The following is a 15,988-nucleotide window of genomic DNA, read 5'->3' on the forward strand; positions in this document are numbered from 1 at the left end:
GGCGTCTATTCTAATTTAATTTCCTCCTCGTCTCCCTATTTCTTTCCAAATCCCACTCTACATCAGGGAGTCGTATGCATAATACGACGAATATTGGTACGGTACGGGACAGATAAAGGAGCCCGCAAATATTGTAATATTGTAAACAGCTGTTATGTACAATCCTGTAGAGCCTTTGTAGTCACAGATACGGGACAGATACGGGACAGATACGGGATAGCGCCAGGCGTGACACAAACAAACAAACAAACAAACAAACAAACAAACAAACACACAAAAATACCAAATTAAAGCTGTGTGGACCCTGGCTAGCGCCAGACGTTTCTGAAGTAACGTCTTCTGCATAGCTACGGGAATTAAAGCTGTGTGGACCCTGGCTAGCGCCAGACGTTACTGAAGTAACGTCTTCTGCATAGCTACGGGAATAATATATACATACACACAAAAGGCGTATACACGTACATACATTCACGTACATAGATATAGAAACAAAACATTCATGCATGGTACATAATCGGCATTCTGTGGGTGTATGAAAGAAACATGGAGGATATTGGATATATGCATTTATCAAGTACCGTTATTGATAGACTTGTTTTCAAGTATTCAAACAACCCTGCCCCCCCCCCTCTCCCCACCCTTCATTTCCCTCAGGTCAATCACAACCTCTCACTTTTATTGTGGTTTCAGAATGCGGTCTACTGTACAAACAACAGACAAAAACGAATTCAGACTAAGCAATCATCACCTCCAAAAACAATAACAACAATAAATTTCAACCAATCAGACAGAAAACAAATACCATACATAATCACATGACTATGATGAGAGACGTACATTATATAACTGCGTAAGATGGGTTTCTAATAGTTTTAAATCTTTACAGTTTATTCCAGCCAGGAAATATATTCATGCAGCAACCAATTTCCCGCTTAAAATACATGACAAGACGGTATTACTTTAAGGTTTGCATGTATAACAGGAGAAACAGGTGCAGGGGAGGAGAGGAGGACAATGACCAAAGACAGGTGCAGGGGAGGAGAGGAGGACAATGACCAAAGACTGCTGGACAAATTGAAATTCTCAGGGAGAAGGTAATTTGCAGTGACGCTCTCCAAGAACCAAAGGCCAACAGGCAAACTCTTTTCTATTCAAGGAGACTCTTTGAACACTATAATTATGGTGAGCAAGTCACGAGTTAGTTTTCACTTATGGTATAAATTGCAGGGGTGTGTATTTTTCTGGCCTTTACAAACTGAAAATCTACATCCACTGTGATTGAGTGGAAACTGGCAAGGTATGGAATGTGATGTGACTTCAATTATTTTGACATTCATCTCGGTGACCTGCATGCAGGAGTTTGAACTGAGCCAGATGGAAACATCAGGTCTCCGGCCTCTTCTATTAATTTACTTCTTGCCATAGTACTGATCAGCAACCTGCATACTAGTATTGGCCTTCTCAGCCATGACCTTAAATCGTTATTTGTGGTGTAAGAGTTAATCCAGTTTGGAAAAAAAGAGTACTGAGCAGCCAGACGTCATACACTTGAATGAGGTTAGTTCGTATTTGAAGTGAGTGTACATGTGTAGGCGAGCATTCGATGAATTAGTTGAATTGTTGAGCCTTTCTCGCATCCGGTGATAGATCAGGGATATGGACTTTAGACAGCGTGTCTTTTGTTCCTTGTATGGAAGTCTAAATCGGATTGACGACTATATGTTTTGCCACAGCCAGGATAATTGCATTGGAAGTGGAGTGTGTGATAACCAATGTGCCGTAAAAGCTCATATCTAGTCACGTATTGCCTTCTATCACACCCGTCCCAGTAGCACGTATAGTTGCTGCTTACAGATGTTCCTACGTGTTCCCTTTTGACGTGATCTCTTAGGTCTCCTGCAGTCCGGCAGCGCATGCCACACACTAAACCCTCACCATTGCTCAAAAGCCACTTACACTTATGATTTTGATGGGGATGTGCAGTCGGGTACGGATGAACGGTCTGGGTAGGCTGGACGGTCGGGGTAGGTAGCGCAGTCCGTGTCGGCTGTACAGTCAGGGTAGGCTTTGCAGTCTGGGTAAGGTGTGCCGTCTTTGTAGGCTGTGCAGTCAGGGTAAGCTTTGCAGTCTGGGTAGGCTGTGCAGTCTGGGTAGGCTGTGCAGTCTGGGTAGGCTGTGCAGTCTGGGTAGGCTGTGCAGTATGGGTAGGCTGTGCCGTCTGGGTAGGCTGTGCAGTCTGGGTAGGCTGTGCAGTCTGGGTAGGCTGTGCAGTCTGGGTAGGCTTTGCAGTCTGGGTAGGCTGTGCAGTCTGGGTAGGCTGTGGAGTCTGGGTAGGCTGTGCAGTCTGGGAGGTGTGGTCAGGCTGCACTGGTTGTAAACACCTGACCCGAGGGGGAAGCTGGAGCATTGGAGCAGGCTGAACGGTCTGGGCAGGCTGGACTGTCTGGGCAGGCTGGACGATCTGCACATGAGGTGCAGTGTGGGCAGGCTGTAGTGTCTGAACAGGTTGTGGTAGCTGAAAATATGGCACCGAAGTGGGAAAGAGACCCACCGGAACAGGCTGACTGATCTGGGTACTCTGACCGGGCTGGATTTGCTGGAAATGCGGGACGACAGGATTAAACGGGACGACCTGGGTTGGCTGGACGAGCTGATCAGGCTGGACGACCTGGGGAGGTAGAACAATCTGGCCAGGCTGGACGATCTGCTCAGGCTGGACGATCTGCTCAGGCTGGACGATCTGCTCAGGCTGGACGATCTGCTCAGGCTGGACGATCTGCTCAGGCTGGACGATCTGCTCAGGCTTGACGATCTGCTCAGGCTGGACGATCTGCTCAGGCTGGACGATCTGCTCAGGCTGGACGATCTGCTCAGGCTGGACGATCTGCTCAGGCTGGACGATCTGGGCATGTAGACCAATCTGGCCAGGCTGGACGATCTGGGGAGGCTGTATTGCAGGCATAAACTGTGCGGTCTCGGTAGGCTGATTGATCTGAGCACGCTGAACTATCTGGCTAGGTTGGATGATTGTGGATGGCTGCGGCGTCTGTAGACGCTGGACAATCTGGACTTTTTGCGACACGGATGCCCCAGTGTTACAGACTGGCGATTCTGACCAATCCTCGGATGACGACATCCCTTAAAAATAGGGTGGAGAACCGTTGTGCAAATGTTACACTTCTCTATTGTGGCATGAGCTTGGCATCGCTTTGAAAAGAGCGTTACAGTTCTGTTCAGCCGTAATGTCAGCCGATAAAATTGATATACTGGATTTTTGAGCGAACATCAATTCCTGGTCTACAATAACGACTATCCCTCATGGAGGGTCAACAGTCAAAATAATGTCACATAAATGTCCAAAGTCCTTCGAGCAGCTACAACAAAGCAAAAGGTATTTTGAAAAGGTCGGCTCGGGGATAAATCTCCATATAACCGAACACATTGACCGCACAATGCGTAGTGTGAGCTCCACGTAAGTGAAGAATGTGATAGAAAAACGAGTTTCCAGCGCCAATTCTAGCAATCCAAACTTTGGCTGACTTGCTCTATTGACGACCTCCCTTGACATCGGGCAACAGAAGCAGGCTGTACTTGATAATTTCCCCCTTTCCTGCAAGGTTTGTTACGTTACGAAATATTGATACCGAGATAAGCGAAACCTCGATCCAGCTTTGGAAGTTACCAGTATTCGGCTGCCATCGCCTCCCTGCTACCTCTTGCTGGTGTTAGCACCTTGATTGTTGTTCGTCTGATGATTCATTCAGTTACTGAAACTCAGAGATACTGTTCATTCTCATGTCTGTGTACTCCCTTGCTTTCGGCACATTGAGCCCTCCACGGACGGTGGATGAAATTCACATCGTAAAACCCGTTGTTCTGTAATTGTAACAAGTAAACGAGTTCAATTAAAGTCGAATAAAGTGTTTATAAATTGCTGCAGTAAAGAAAATCTGTGACAATTTCATGTAGGAAGAAGACAGACCTCCGAGAAGGTGACTAAATACCACTCTTACTCCGAGTTTCACCGGAACATTCAACATCCTACAAGTGGTAAACCTGTCCAATCCGGCCTGGTTCAGATCGTAGAAGTTATACAACTCAGTTATGAAGTAGACGTTGTTAGAGGGATGCGTTTTCTGTTTCTGTAATCTAAACGGCGGTCGTGAGTCCCACAATCGAGAATTCAAGTCGGTAGAAAGAGCGCAAACTGCCACGTAGGGAGCAACACACAATTCCTTAAAGTATCGCCTTTGTCGCACCAACATCTTCTTCAAATTGTTGTCCCTAGCGCGGGCTTGCAAATTAGATAGTTTGAAGGCAACAACGTTGTGAATGGCCAACGGTCCTCAGCGTTTGTTCAGCACCTCCATGAGCAACACTAACTCACGTTCCTACCTGGTGTTCACGAGGAATTTGTCGCGCTGGCCACGGAGCGTCTCTGTACGTTTGTATCCTTGGTGATATTTGTGTCAGGCGATCACTATAATTATAAGTGGTTTTCTTCAGGCACATCCTTCCTCAGCCTACTCATGCTCAAGAGATGAGATGTGAATTACCCAGAACACTATGTATTGAGCAGGAGTTGAGCTTTCTTGCAGGTTTGCGGAAGGGAAGGTTTAATGAACTTCTCGCGTGCTCTGGATGGCAGTCGTGAGTCAGTCAAGTGAGAATTCAAGTCGGCAGGAATAGCACAAGGTCCCACGTAGGGAGCGACACACAATTCTGTTTTCTCTTCTATAGTGAAGAAAAAGTTACTCTTTAATGTCCACTATCACCACCAGTTACTTGACAATCAGCTCATGCGATAACATTGCACAAAATTGACCGGTAGTACTGACGTTCTGCAACTGACTGGATATACGCTCTAGCGCGTTTGGGTTGCGCACTACAACAGCCTGCCAACTTGGAATGTTCTAAGTTCTATATAAACATACTTCGAAGTACGAGGGGAAGGTGAGCGCAACCCAGACAAGTACGACCTGAAAGTCTCAGCTGTGAAGGACGTTGGCGAATGTTCATGTATGCCGATAACGAGACTGACAATAGCATTAGACAATGCGGTCAAACCACGATTCAAAGATGCTTAGCAATATACATGTAACACACAACTTGCGTGGCACAAAAGATGCAAAGATCAAATGAAGAGGAAGCTAAGCGAACATGAACCATGACAAACAAAACGTATAAGTTAAATAGTACTGTACCTAGGGTATGACAATTTATACGGACAATAGGCAGCAGTAACAAGCGCCAGATTCACACGACGATCGTTTTGCCGTCTAGATAAGGACGGCTAACCGGCTTTTTTTCCTTTTGTTTTCCGTTCTTTTGATGTTGCTGCCTTATGCCACGCATGACACCCCTACGACCACAGTGGTTGTGGGAGATACATACTTATACCTCATTCCATATTCACCCACATACAATTGGCCATCTACATAAGTGGTGAATATTGCTGAATATTCACCGCTTATATTCACCACTTATCTTATATTCAACACTTATCTTATATTCACCACTTATCTTATATTTGGAAGAGAAAAAGACATATGGATACGAGTTAAGAGTAACTCTCCATCACTGTAACATGATACTATATACAGTCAGAAAGTGCAATAACTAGGCACAAAACTGACAGAGTGCTGAAACATTCGACGTCCTGACACCTTGCTTCAACACATCTCCGTATATAGTATCATGATACAGTGATGGAGAGTTACTCTTAACTCGTATCCATATGTCTTTTTCTCTTCCACATTTATCTTATATTCACCACTTATCTTATAATCACCACTTACCTCATATTCACCCCTTACCTCATATTACCACTTACCTCATATTCACCACTTACCTCATATTCACCACTTACCTTATATTCACCACTTACCTCATATTCACCACTTACCTCATATTCACCACTTACCTTATATTCACCACTTACCTCATATTCACCACTTACCTCATAATCACCACTTACCGTATTTTTCCGGTTGTAAGTCGACCTTTTGCAACTAAAAATAGAAGGAAGAAAGTGTGGGACTTACAACCGGGATTCGACTTATAACCGGGAACTATCAGTATCTTACAAAAAAATGACCTGTACTGCATGCACGAGTGCACCATGTGTACACATTTTGCCAGTTTATTGGTCTTTTTCAAGGATTGGGACGTTATACCCTCCAATAAGGAATGTTTACATGATTTGTTGATGTGTAAGTAGCAGGGAGTGGTTAGTAGTGCTTCTTTGGGTGAAAACTTTAAAACGTAGAATTGAGACCTCAGGATACGGGGGTCGACCTATAACCGGGGTCGACTTACAACCGGTAAAATACATAACCCCATAATCACCACTTACCTCATATTCACCACTTACCTCATATTCACCACTTACCTTATATTCGATACATACTGTAAGTGTAAAGAGAGCAGTACTCGGTACTGCGCTTGATTCCTCTTCAGTCAGCGCACCGGAGCTGCCGAGTGCCCTAGAAAATTTCTGCGCTAACTTCCGTAAACAGGACTTTTCTGAGTAGAAACGAAATTCCTTGCTTGCCATTGCCGCTGGATCCGCATGTGACCGAGTGCTGCCAAGTCATCAGCCAACAGTGAGCATCTTCACAGACGGAGCATTTCAGCGAGCAAACAAGGTTTTTGACGCTCAACATGTCAATGGCCCGATGATTGCGGATCAACCGGCAAGCCAGGAATTTCGTTTGTACTCAGAACAGCCCTGTTCGGACGTTAGACGTTAGCGAAGACTTTTCCTACAGTCCATTTCAAAACTATAAACGCGTACCTAGGCAAAAACCGTTATGCCAGCATCTATACCATAATTATAAAATCTGTGATCACTTTGTGCATATTTTTTTCCAAATTGGGCGTCTGTTATCCAATCATTTAGAAACTAACTATATGAAAGTAATTGTGGAGCGGTCCTGAGCAATATTCCGAAAACTATTCTCGAAAAGTTCCAGCCAAATTTGAAATATTTCAAAAACCCTACGCATCTATAGTTTTGAAATGGACTGTAGGGCACACAGCAGCTCCAAAGCGCTGCCTGAAAAGAAAAGAAGTGAGGGTAGAACCGCTTGGCTCGCTGTTTATAAACCGACGGGCGAATTAGCGCGATGATCGCGGATTGGTCAAATCTTCCCGTGAAACGAAACCTCTCTGGGATTGGCCAAATCTTCGCGCGAAATGAAACTTCTCTAATGATTGGCTCCCGCCACAACGCTGCACGAGCGTGTTCTTCATGGTGAATGGCACGAGCGCGTTCTCCAAGGCCGTCACCTCTCATGCCACATGCACCAGTATGTGTACACGATCGATTGAACAAGATTCTGAACACGCCGCCCTCCAATTCAAGCAAAGAACACGCCAGTCGGTTTACGACACTGAAGCAACAACGACTTCTGCGTACATGTACATGTATGACCAACAGTACTCGTTTGTTGGGTTTTAGGGACGAGAGGGTGAATATTGAGAGGTATAAATCTATTATTACCTTCAGCCTCGTGAATATGGGCGAATAGTCACTAGTTATTCGCCTCGGTTTGTATACTAGTGAATATTCGCCCATATTCACGAGGCTGAAGGTAATAATATATACATACACACAAAAGGCGTATACACGTACATACATACACGTACATAGATATGGAAACAAAACATTCATGCATGGTACATAATCGGCATTCTGTGAGTGTATGAAAGAAACATGGAGGGTATTGAATATATGCATTTATCAAGTACCGTTATTGATGGACTTGTTTTCAAGCATTCCAACCCCTGCCCCCCCCCCCCTCGCCCCCCCCCTCTCCCCACCCTTCATTTCCCTCAGGTCAATCACAACCTCTCACTTTTATTATGGTTTTAAAATGGGGTCTACTGTACAAACAACAGACAAAAACGAATTCAGACTAAGCAATCATCACCTACAAAAACAATAACAACAATAAATTTCAACCAATCAGACAGAAAACAAATACCATACATAATCACATGACTATGATGAGAGACGTACATTATATAACTGCGTAAGATGGGTTTCTAATAGTTTTAAATCTTTACAGTTTATTCCAGCCAGGAAATATATTCATGCAACAACCAATTTCCCGCTTAAAATAAAAGACAAGACTTTAAGGTTTACATGTATAAGAGGAGAGACAGGTGCAGGGGAGGAGAGCAGGGCAATGACCAAAGACAGGTGCGGGGGAGGAGAGGAGGACAATGGCCAAAGACTGCTGTACAAATTGAAATACTCAGGGAGAAGGTAATTTGCAGTGACGGTCTCTAAGAACTAAAGGCCAACAGGCAAACTCCTTTCTATTCAAGGAGACTCTTTGAACATTATAATTATGGTGAGCAAGTCACGAGTTAGTTTTCACCTATGGTGTAAATTGCAGGGGTGTGTATTATTCTGGCCTTTACAAACTGAAAATCTACATCCACTGTGACTGAGTGGAAACTGGCAAGGTATGGAATGTGAAGTGACTTCAATTATTTTGACATTCATCTCGGTGACCTGCATGCAGGTGTTTGAACTGAGCCAGATGTAAATTTTAGGTCTCCGGCCTCTTCTATAAATGCTGTTCCTTCTCAGCCATGACCTGAAATCATTATTGGGTGGTGTAAGATTTAATCCAGTTTGGAAAAAAGAGTACTGAGCAGCCAGACGTCATACACTTGAATGAGGTTAGTTCATATTCGAAGTGGGTGTACATGTGTAGGTGTGGATTCGATGAATTAGTTGCACTGTTGATCCTTTCTTGCATCCGGTGATAGATCAGGGATATGAACTTTAAACAGTGTGTCCTTTGTCACGTTTATGTTTGTCCAAATCAAATTGCCGAGTATATGAGTTACCACAGCCAGGACACGTGCATTGGATGGGTCTTATGTGATATAGGCAATGTGCAGTAGTAGGCGATACCTCTCGCTTACCGTATACTCACATCCCTGCCAGTGGCAAGGATAACGATAGTGTCTTGCGAATCCTACGTGTTCCTTTTCGATGTGATCTGCTAGGTGACTGGTCTCCTGCAGTCCGACAGTGCACCGCACACACTAAACCCTCACCATTGTTCAAACGCCACTTACACTCATGATTTTGATGATGATGTGCAGTCAGGGCAGGATGAATGCTCGGGGTAGGCTGTAATGTCTGGGTAGGCTGCACGGTCTGGCCAAGGGGCTGGACTCTCTGTGTAGACTGCAATGCCTGTTGATCCTGAAACGGGTAGCAAAGCGGCGTTGTTTGTATACCATGGGACAGATCTTGAAGTGACACTGGGTGTTGGTCCTGAGACAGCGGCATTGCCTCCTGTTCCAGAGGCCGGTGTCGAAGCCGCAGTGTCTGTTCCTCAGGAGATGGGTGTCTATGCGACACTGTCCGTTCATCCGAAGACGGATGTTTTAGCTGTAATGTCGGTTGATCCTGGTTCGTAGGTAAACCCTGAAATGTTTGTTTATGATGTGACCTTGCGTCCTGGAACGTCAGTTCACGCTGCAATGTCTGTTGTGGCTGTAGAGTAGGCTAATATGACTCAGAATACAAACTCTGAAACATCGGTGAGACTTGGGCTTCCTGTCGATGCTGAGAAGGATATTCAAGCGCCAGTGCCAGTTGTTCCTGAGACTGGTGTCGCAGCCGCGGTGTTTGTTGATTCTGAGGTGCATGTTGTAGCCGCAATGTCAGCCTATCCTGGTTCGTAGATAAAGCCTGAAATGTTTCATTGTGATGGAACCTCGAGTTCTGGAACGTCAGTTGAGGCTGCAATGTCTGTTGAGGCTGTTGCGTAGGTTGATGTGAAGCATAATTCTGACCCTTAGCCATGGACTGGTATTGGACGTCCTGTCGATCCTGAGAAGGATGTGGAAGCAGCATTGCCTGTTCCTCCTGAGGCGGGTGCCGAAGCCTCAGTGTCTTTTCGTCTCGAGACGGGTGTCCAAACGGTACTGTCTGTTGATCCCAAGACGGACAATAATATGCTGAACAGAATTCAATATCCGCTTCTCTCACATTAGTAAAAACTGTGCTGCCCTTCGAACACGGTTGTCTGAGTTCAGAATGATTTGATCTGAAATGATATGCAAGAAAATGAAAACTAGAAGTAACCAAAGTACTGTCGAGTGGAAACGATCAAGAAAAATCCTTTTTTCTAATGCTCAGGATGGTGGTAAATCTCCTACCTATTCATTATTCAACCAGAGTATTGGAACCCTACATAGGTTAAGTTTAATGCACGTGAAACAAGCCCTCCCTTAGAACGTGAAACAAGCCCTCCCTGAGAACGTGAAACAAGCCCTCCCTTAGAACGTGAAACAAGCCCTCCCTTAGAACGTGAAACAAGCCCTCCCTTAGAACGTGAAACAAGCCCTCCCTTAGAACGTGAAACAAGCCCTCCCTTAGAACGTGAAACAAGCCCTCCCTTAGAACGTTAGACATGAATACTGCACTTAAGAGAAGCGCAGAAATAATCCGAGGATGGCATCACGTGCCGCTCTTGCAAACCTATGAGGCCTCATGTTCCGTCCTATCCAAAATATATTACCGCAATTCTAGCTCCATTCTAGCGCGGTGAGACTTCTTTCCATTTTTGAATGTCCTGTATGATTATGACGTAATCCTACGTAGACAGCGCACGGATGTTTTTTTGCACGATTTCCGCCCACTAAAAATGGCGTCCTTTTTTTGCCGAAATTTGAAAATTTGAATCTCTGGCCGTGGTGGATTACTGAAATACTTATCGATATACTGCTCTAAAGCAGGTCACTACCCAGCCCAAACTGGGTTCTGTACGGTGAAATCGTGTTCTTTTTCTTTGACTCCTTCCTAGCTTCACTTTCATACCTCGCGCACCACGATCGAAATTCAAATTGCCTCGCAGAGAACGAAGTTGTGTTCCACGCTCGACCTGAAATTGCGCAGATACTAGCACAAGCTTTCTTGGCCATTATCAAGTAGTTATCACTTCGGCATCGACTTAGTTGATTTGATTCGCCATAGGTATGTTCTTGACGAAGCGATCTGCGACATTTTTTTGGCAAGACGCGAATTCGTTTCTAAAGACGTGAACATCAAAATTCTGTTGTTTTCCTTCAGCTACGACAAGATATGGACGCACACGTATCTTATCTTGGCGAGGTATGTCGCGTTGGTGGCAGAAAATTCGCCACATGCACACAGAAGACCCGTTATCCCGTTGCATCTTATAAATCCCAGCTTGAAGCCGTGCATGGGATAAAAATTGATGAAGATGAAGCACAAGTACACCCCCCATACCTATGTGTATTGTGCCAGAGGGCCATGAAGAGAGCCAGCGAAAAAGCCATGCACTGCGGCGGTGGCTGTGGCCCTCCTGTGAAATGGACACCACATCAACGCTCAGCCTGTTCATTCTGTACTGATCATACAGCAAAGGCCACGGGAAAACGGCATGCAAAGCAACTCACACACTGGCGCGCGGCCGCTCCGCAAACAACACGCACTCAGGACGAACGCGTGAGTACCGCAACCGCCACCCCAACACAACAACCCGCCTCACAAACATCAGCAACACAACTGGAATGTGGTTTGGATGTGCCAAGAGAGACAGTATATGCAACAGGCAGCAGCCAACATACTGCAACGATTCCACTGAACAAAGAGCGGTTCATTAACGCACACACAGTACAGCAGTGCAACATATGCAGTAACATCGTGGACAACGTAATAGAAGTACCATGCTGCGAAGAGTACTTTTGTGCAGACTGCATGTGTGAATGGTTAGCAACGCACAAGCAATGTCCTGCATGTGCCAACCGTTTGAAGGCATCTGAGCTAAAGACGCCAGGAAAGGTTCCACGCAGGATGATGGATGGTTGGACACTCCGGTGTGACTTCCACAAGCCATCTCTGCAAGGCTGCCCGGTGGTTACTCCGCTGAGAGATCTGCGAAAGCATGTTGCAGCATGCCAGTTCAATCCTGCCACGACGACAGCTCCAATCCGCACCGTTAGACAAAGCTCGACTGTCGAGGACGTGCTGTCCGCATCACCGTCCAAGTTGTGCGGCAACGTAGCTGACCGTCTAACAGGTCACCTGGTGGCAGCAAGGGTGCATGACGGGCGGTTGGAGGTAAGGACAGCATCACATGGCAAGCCACAGGTCTATCAACGGGCTGTTGTGAGTAATGTGCCGTCTGACCGAGCTGCTGACACAACTTTGCGCCGCAGATCCTCAGAATTGACGAGACATGCTGAGACAGTGTGCGGTGGTGTGGCTGGAGCCAGAGCACAAGAGGTGGCTGGCTTGCAGAGATTGTCTGCTGCTGAACAGGAGCAGCTTCTGTTAGATGCTGGCATCAAGGCCAAGAAGCCGTCACCCGGCAGTGCACTGGCTATAAAGGCAGACCTCAGCCTCCCGTGGAGTCAGTTGCGGAAGCTACGTCGCTGGCTACACGAATTTGGCGTTGAAATGGAATCCGAGAAGACAATCCGCACATTTATAGCTTCGAAGCTGCCTTCATACACCGCCAAAGAGCTCCCTATGACAGACAAGGATGGCGGAGTTACGATGATAGCAACTGTGCTCTTCCCTAACTTGGTGGATATTGTCATATTCTTTCTGGACCAGCTGCAGGACAGTAGCCGACTAACATGGCATGGTGGAGCTATTCCTGAGTCAGAGATTTGGATTAAGATTGGCGGAGATCACGGAGGTGGATCGTTCAAGCTAAGCTTTCAGATCGTCAACACCGAGCATCCGAATTCACTCACAAACATAATACCGTTCTGCATCTTCAACGGCAAAGACACGCCTGCAAACTTGGAGACGGCATTGGGACAATACCGACCCCAGCTTCAGCAGCTTCAGCAGACTTCCTGGAAAGCCAAGACAATGAAGATTTATTTATTCGGGGACTATGAGTTTCAGACTGTCAACTTTGGATTGTCTGGCTCATCTGGACTCCGGCCATGTCTCCATTGTTTATGCACGAAGAAGAGCATGGAGCTTGAGAGTGATGCGAGAGAGGAGGCCGAGAGAGAACCACGCACACTAGCATCTCTAGCAAGCGACCACAGCCAATATGTAGCAGCAGGCTCAAAGCTGGCGCAGGCAAAGAAATATAACAATGTGATTCGACCAATTGTTCTGCCTGTGTCAATCCCGAACGTCATCATTCCAGTCTTACACTTGGATCTCGGGATCTACCCCTGGCTGTTCGAAGCTATGCGGAGCGAGCTCCGAATACTGGACTTGGCACTGGTGGCAAGAAGCCAGGCACTAGACACGGATGGTCCTGCGTACAAGAAGCTGTGCGATGTACATAGCGAACTGACTGCTGAACAGCAGCTCGTCCAGAATTTCAACCAGCAGCTAACTACGACTCAGGAACAGCTTGAATTTGTTGCACTGCACGTACAGCAGCAAGGCGGCATGGACGAGCTTGGTGTTGTCGCCAACTTGCAAGAAGTGTACCAAACAGCAATACAGCAGCGTGACCATCACCAGCAGCGGTCAGCACAACTTCAGCAGCAAGTAGACAAACTGAGCGGCTGTAAGCAATTCTGTGGCCCATGCGTCGCGGCACTGGAGCCAGTCCTACAGCTTCATGGCATTGAGCGTCAGGTATACCACGGTGGTGCTTTCGTTGGTAACCACATCCACGAAGCCTTGAAACCCACCGTGGTCACTGCCATCACCTCCGCACATCTTTCGTCAGTCCAAACAAGGTGTCCTGACTTGTGTCCTGAGGCCACTAAAATTGCGGATAGATACGTAGCTCTCATGAACAGCTACGCAACGTGTCGAGCCAAGTTCAGCCACTGCAAACCAGTCGATGACGCTGACTTGGGTCAACTCCAACAAGACATCGAGAAATTCCTGGCCCTCTGCAGGAAGGAAGTAGTGTCCAGGAAATTCGGCCACATCACGCCGAAGTTGCACCTATTAGAAGAACACACAGTTCCCCTGATGAAACGAGTCCGCGTAGGATTGGGCCTCCTCGCAGAACAAGGTGCAGAGAGTCTCCACTCTTCACTGAATTCTCTGAACTTCAAGTACAAGTCTATTCCTCGAGAACTGCTGCGCCTCCAAACTGTTGCAGCACAGCACCTCCTGACGACGACGAACGAGGCGATAGCACTGCGTCCTGCGCCACGGAAGAGAAAGTCGCAGGAACAGTAGGTCGGCACGAGCTGGACAGCCAAACTGACAGAAGAAGTCCTCGGTAAGTGAGCAAACTAGTGTATAACTGTCTGTTCGCCAGCAGAGAACCTGTCAACATGATTGTGTGCTTCTTGTCCAAATAATTCTTGTTCACTCGTAGAATTTGAAAAATAGTTTGTCTCTTTTGCTAAACCGAAATATCGCTGATAAACCTAAGTGAATAAGAAAATCGATTAGGTACACTCTGATAAATTCATAACTCGCGCCGGATCTAACATAATCCTGCCAAACCGCGCGAAATGACGCCATATTTTTAAGTGGTGCTGCTGAAACACCCGTGAGCGATTAGGCTGTTGGTAGAAAACAGAGATGAGACCTTCTTCACTTAATGTGCTCTTTTCATGTACCCTGTGGGTTACTAGTCTGTAGGTGAAATTAGAGCCACAAGACATGCAGGTTTTCTGACTGGAGAGCAAGAGTCCCCCATCGGGCGTGACAATGACACTGATGGAGAGAAAACTGTTGGTAAAGGAGTTCTGAGCGACCGAACGTCATTTACTGGGAATATTGGTATTGTTGTTGTAAAGAGCATACTTCACAATCTCTAAAGGTTGTCATTCTAATCATATCGCATCTATGCATTGGAATTGTCCACAACGAAAGCCATACTGCATCAGTTTGTTTCTGTCATGCACACCTCGCTTTAGGTGATTTGTTTTGAGTAAAGTGGTGCATTCACTGTATTCTCACCTCAGCCAGATATCGTTTCAACATCCTGAGCTTGTCAGCGAATAGAATCATTCTTGAAGCCAAGCTGAAGGCACAGATTACCGGAACGCTACTGGCTTTATATCATAGTCTGGAAGAGTTTGGAAAGCAAAAATACCTTACAAAACGTTCGTTCCCGGAGCATTATTTTGTGGGTGAGATTCTTTTTGCAAGCTTAACTGCAGAACAACAAAAGGCCGGAAGGTTTACGATCCGCACCCACACTCTCTACTGTCAAGAGGAAATGCCAATGGTGGTTGGTTGGGGGCCTCTCTTCCATGTGCACAATATCGCCCAAAAGACAATCGCACGGACAGGAGGGGGATGGGGATTTTTCCACCACTTGAACTCCGCTGAACTATTTACATCATATATCAATAAGGTAGAAAGTATTTATGGTGTAGTGTTCCTGGAATGAATATATTCACTAAAATAATTTATATGTTACCAAGGGTAGTGAAGATTACGGAAAATGCAGAATGTTTCAATTCTAACGCTGTGTTCGTTTCTGATGTACCCCCGTGCCTTCTCTGAACCTCTGCTCTTGGTTTATGCGTTCATTTTTCTAACCAAACGGTAGATGATAGATCACTCAAACAGTTCAACCAGTTACAAATGGCCTGGATGTGATTTTAGAAGTAATTCCCCTCCATTTTGAAGCAGAAGTTGTTAGACGGTTGTGACTCTTGTTTCCTTTGAATCGCACAAAAAGTATTGGTGGCGCAAGGAGAAGCTTGTCGTTTGGAATGACAAGTGATCATCGCTGCTTTTCCTTGTCAGAGTCAACAATACAGTTTGTTCTGCGGCCATGGGAGTACAGTCAACTTCGCTTATAACAACATTCGGCGGGGCATCAAAAAGTGTTCTTATTCGCGAAGTGTCGTTATACCCGAAGTCTCATTCTATGTATTTCAGTTGGGAGGGAATTTGCTCTGGGCATGGAAATGCTGTCGTTATTCGCGAATTGTCGTTATATCCGCAGTCGTTATTAGCGAGGTTGACTGTAGTGTGGGAGTAGAAAGTGCTGAGGAGACGTCGCGGAGGGGCGATCTTTCCTGCGCAGGTATG

At 46.1% G+C, this 15,988-nt stretch overlaps 1 protein-coding gene across 1 annotated transcript; it reads right to left on the minus strand.

Annotated features, from left to right (window-relative positions):
- Nucleotides 1-1,887: 1,887 nt before the first annotated feature.
- LOC135819056 (110 kDa antigen-like) lies at nucleotides 1,888-3,136 on the minus strand. The gene is made up of 2 exons (XM_065332204.1): nucleotides 2,387-3,136; nucleotides 1,888-1,896 (listed from the first exon to the last, which is right to left on the minus strand). Exons 1-2 carry the CDS (start codon nucleotides 3,134-3,136, stop codon nucleotides 1,888-1,890), a joined length of 759 nt encoding a protein of 252 aa, XP_065188276.1.
- Nucleotides 3,137-15,988: the final 12,852 nt, after the last annotated feature.

Source organism: Sycon ciliatum, chromosome 6 (genome assembly GCF_964019385.1).
Source record: "Sycon ciliatum chromosome 6, ocSycCili1.1, whole genome shotgun sequence".
Taxonomy (NCBI): Eukaryota; Metazoa; Porifera; class Calcarea; order Leucosolenida; family Sycettidae; genus Sycon; species Sycon ciliatum.

What these genes read in the sequence shown, in the direction of transcription:
- LOC135819056 (XM_065332204.1), bottom strand. Translation starts at nt 3,136, where the DNA reads ATGTCGTCATCCGAGGATTGGTCAGAATCGCCAGTCTGTAACACTGGG.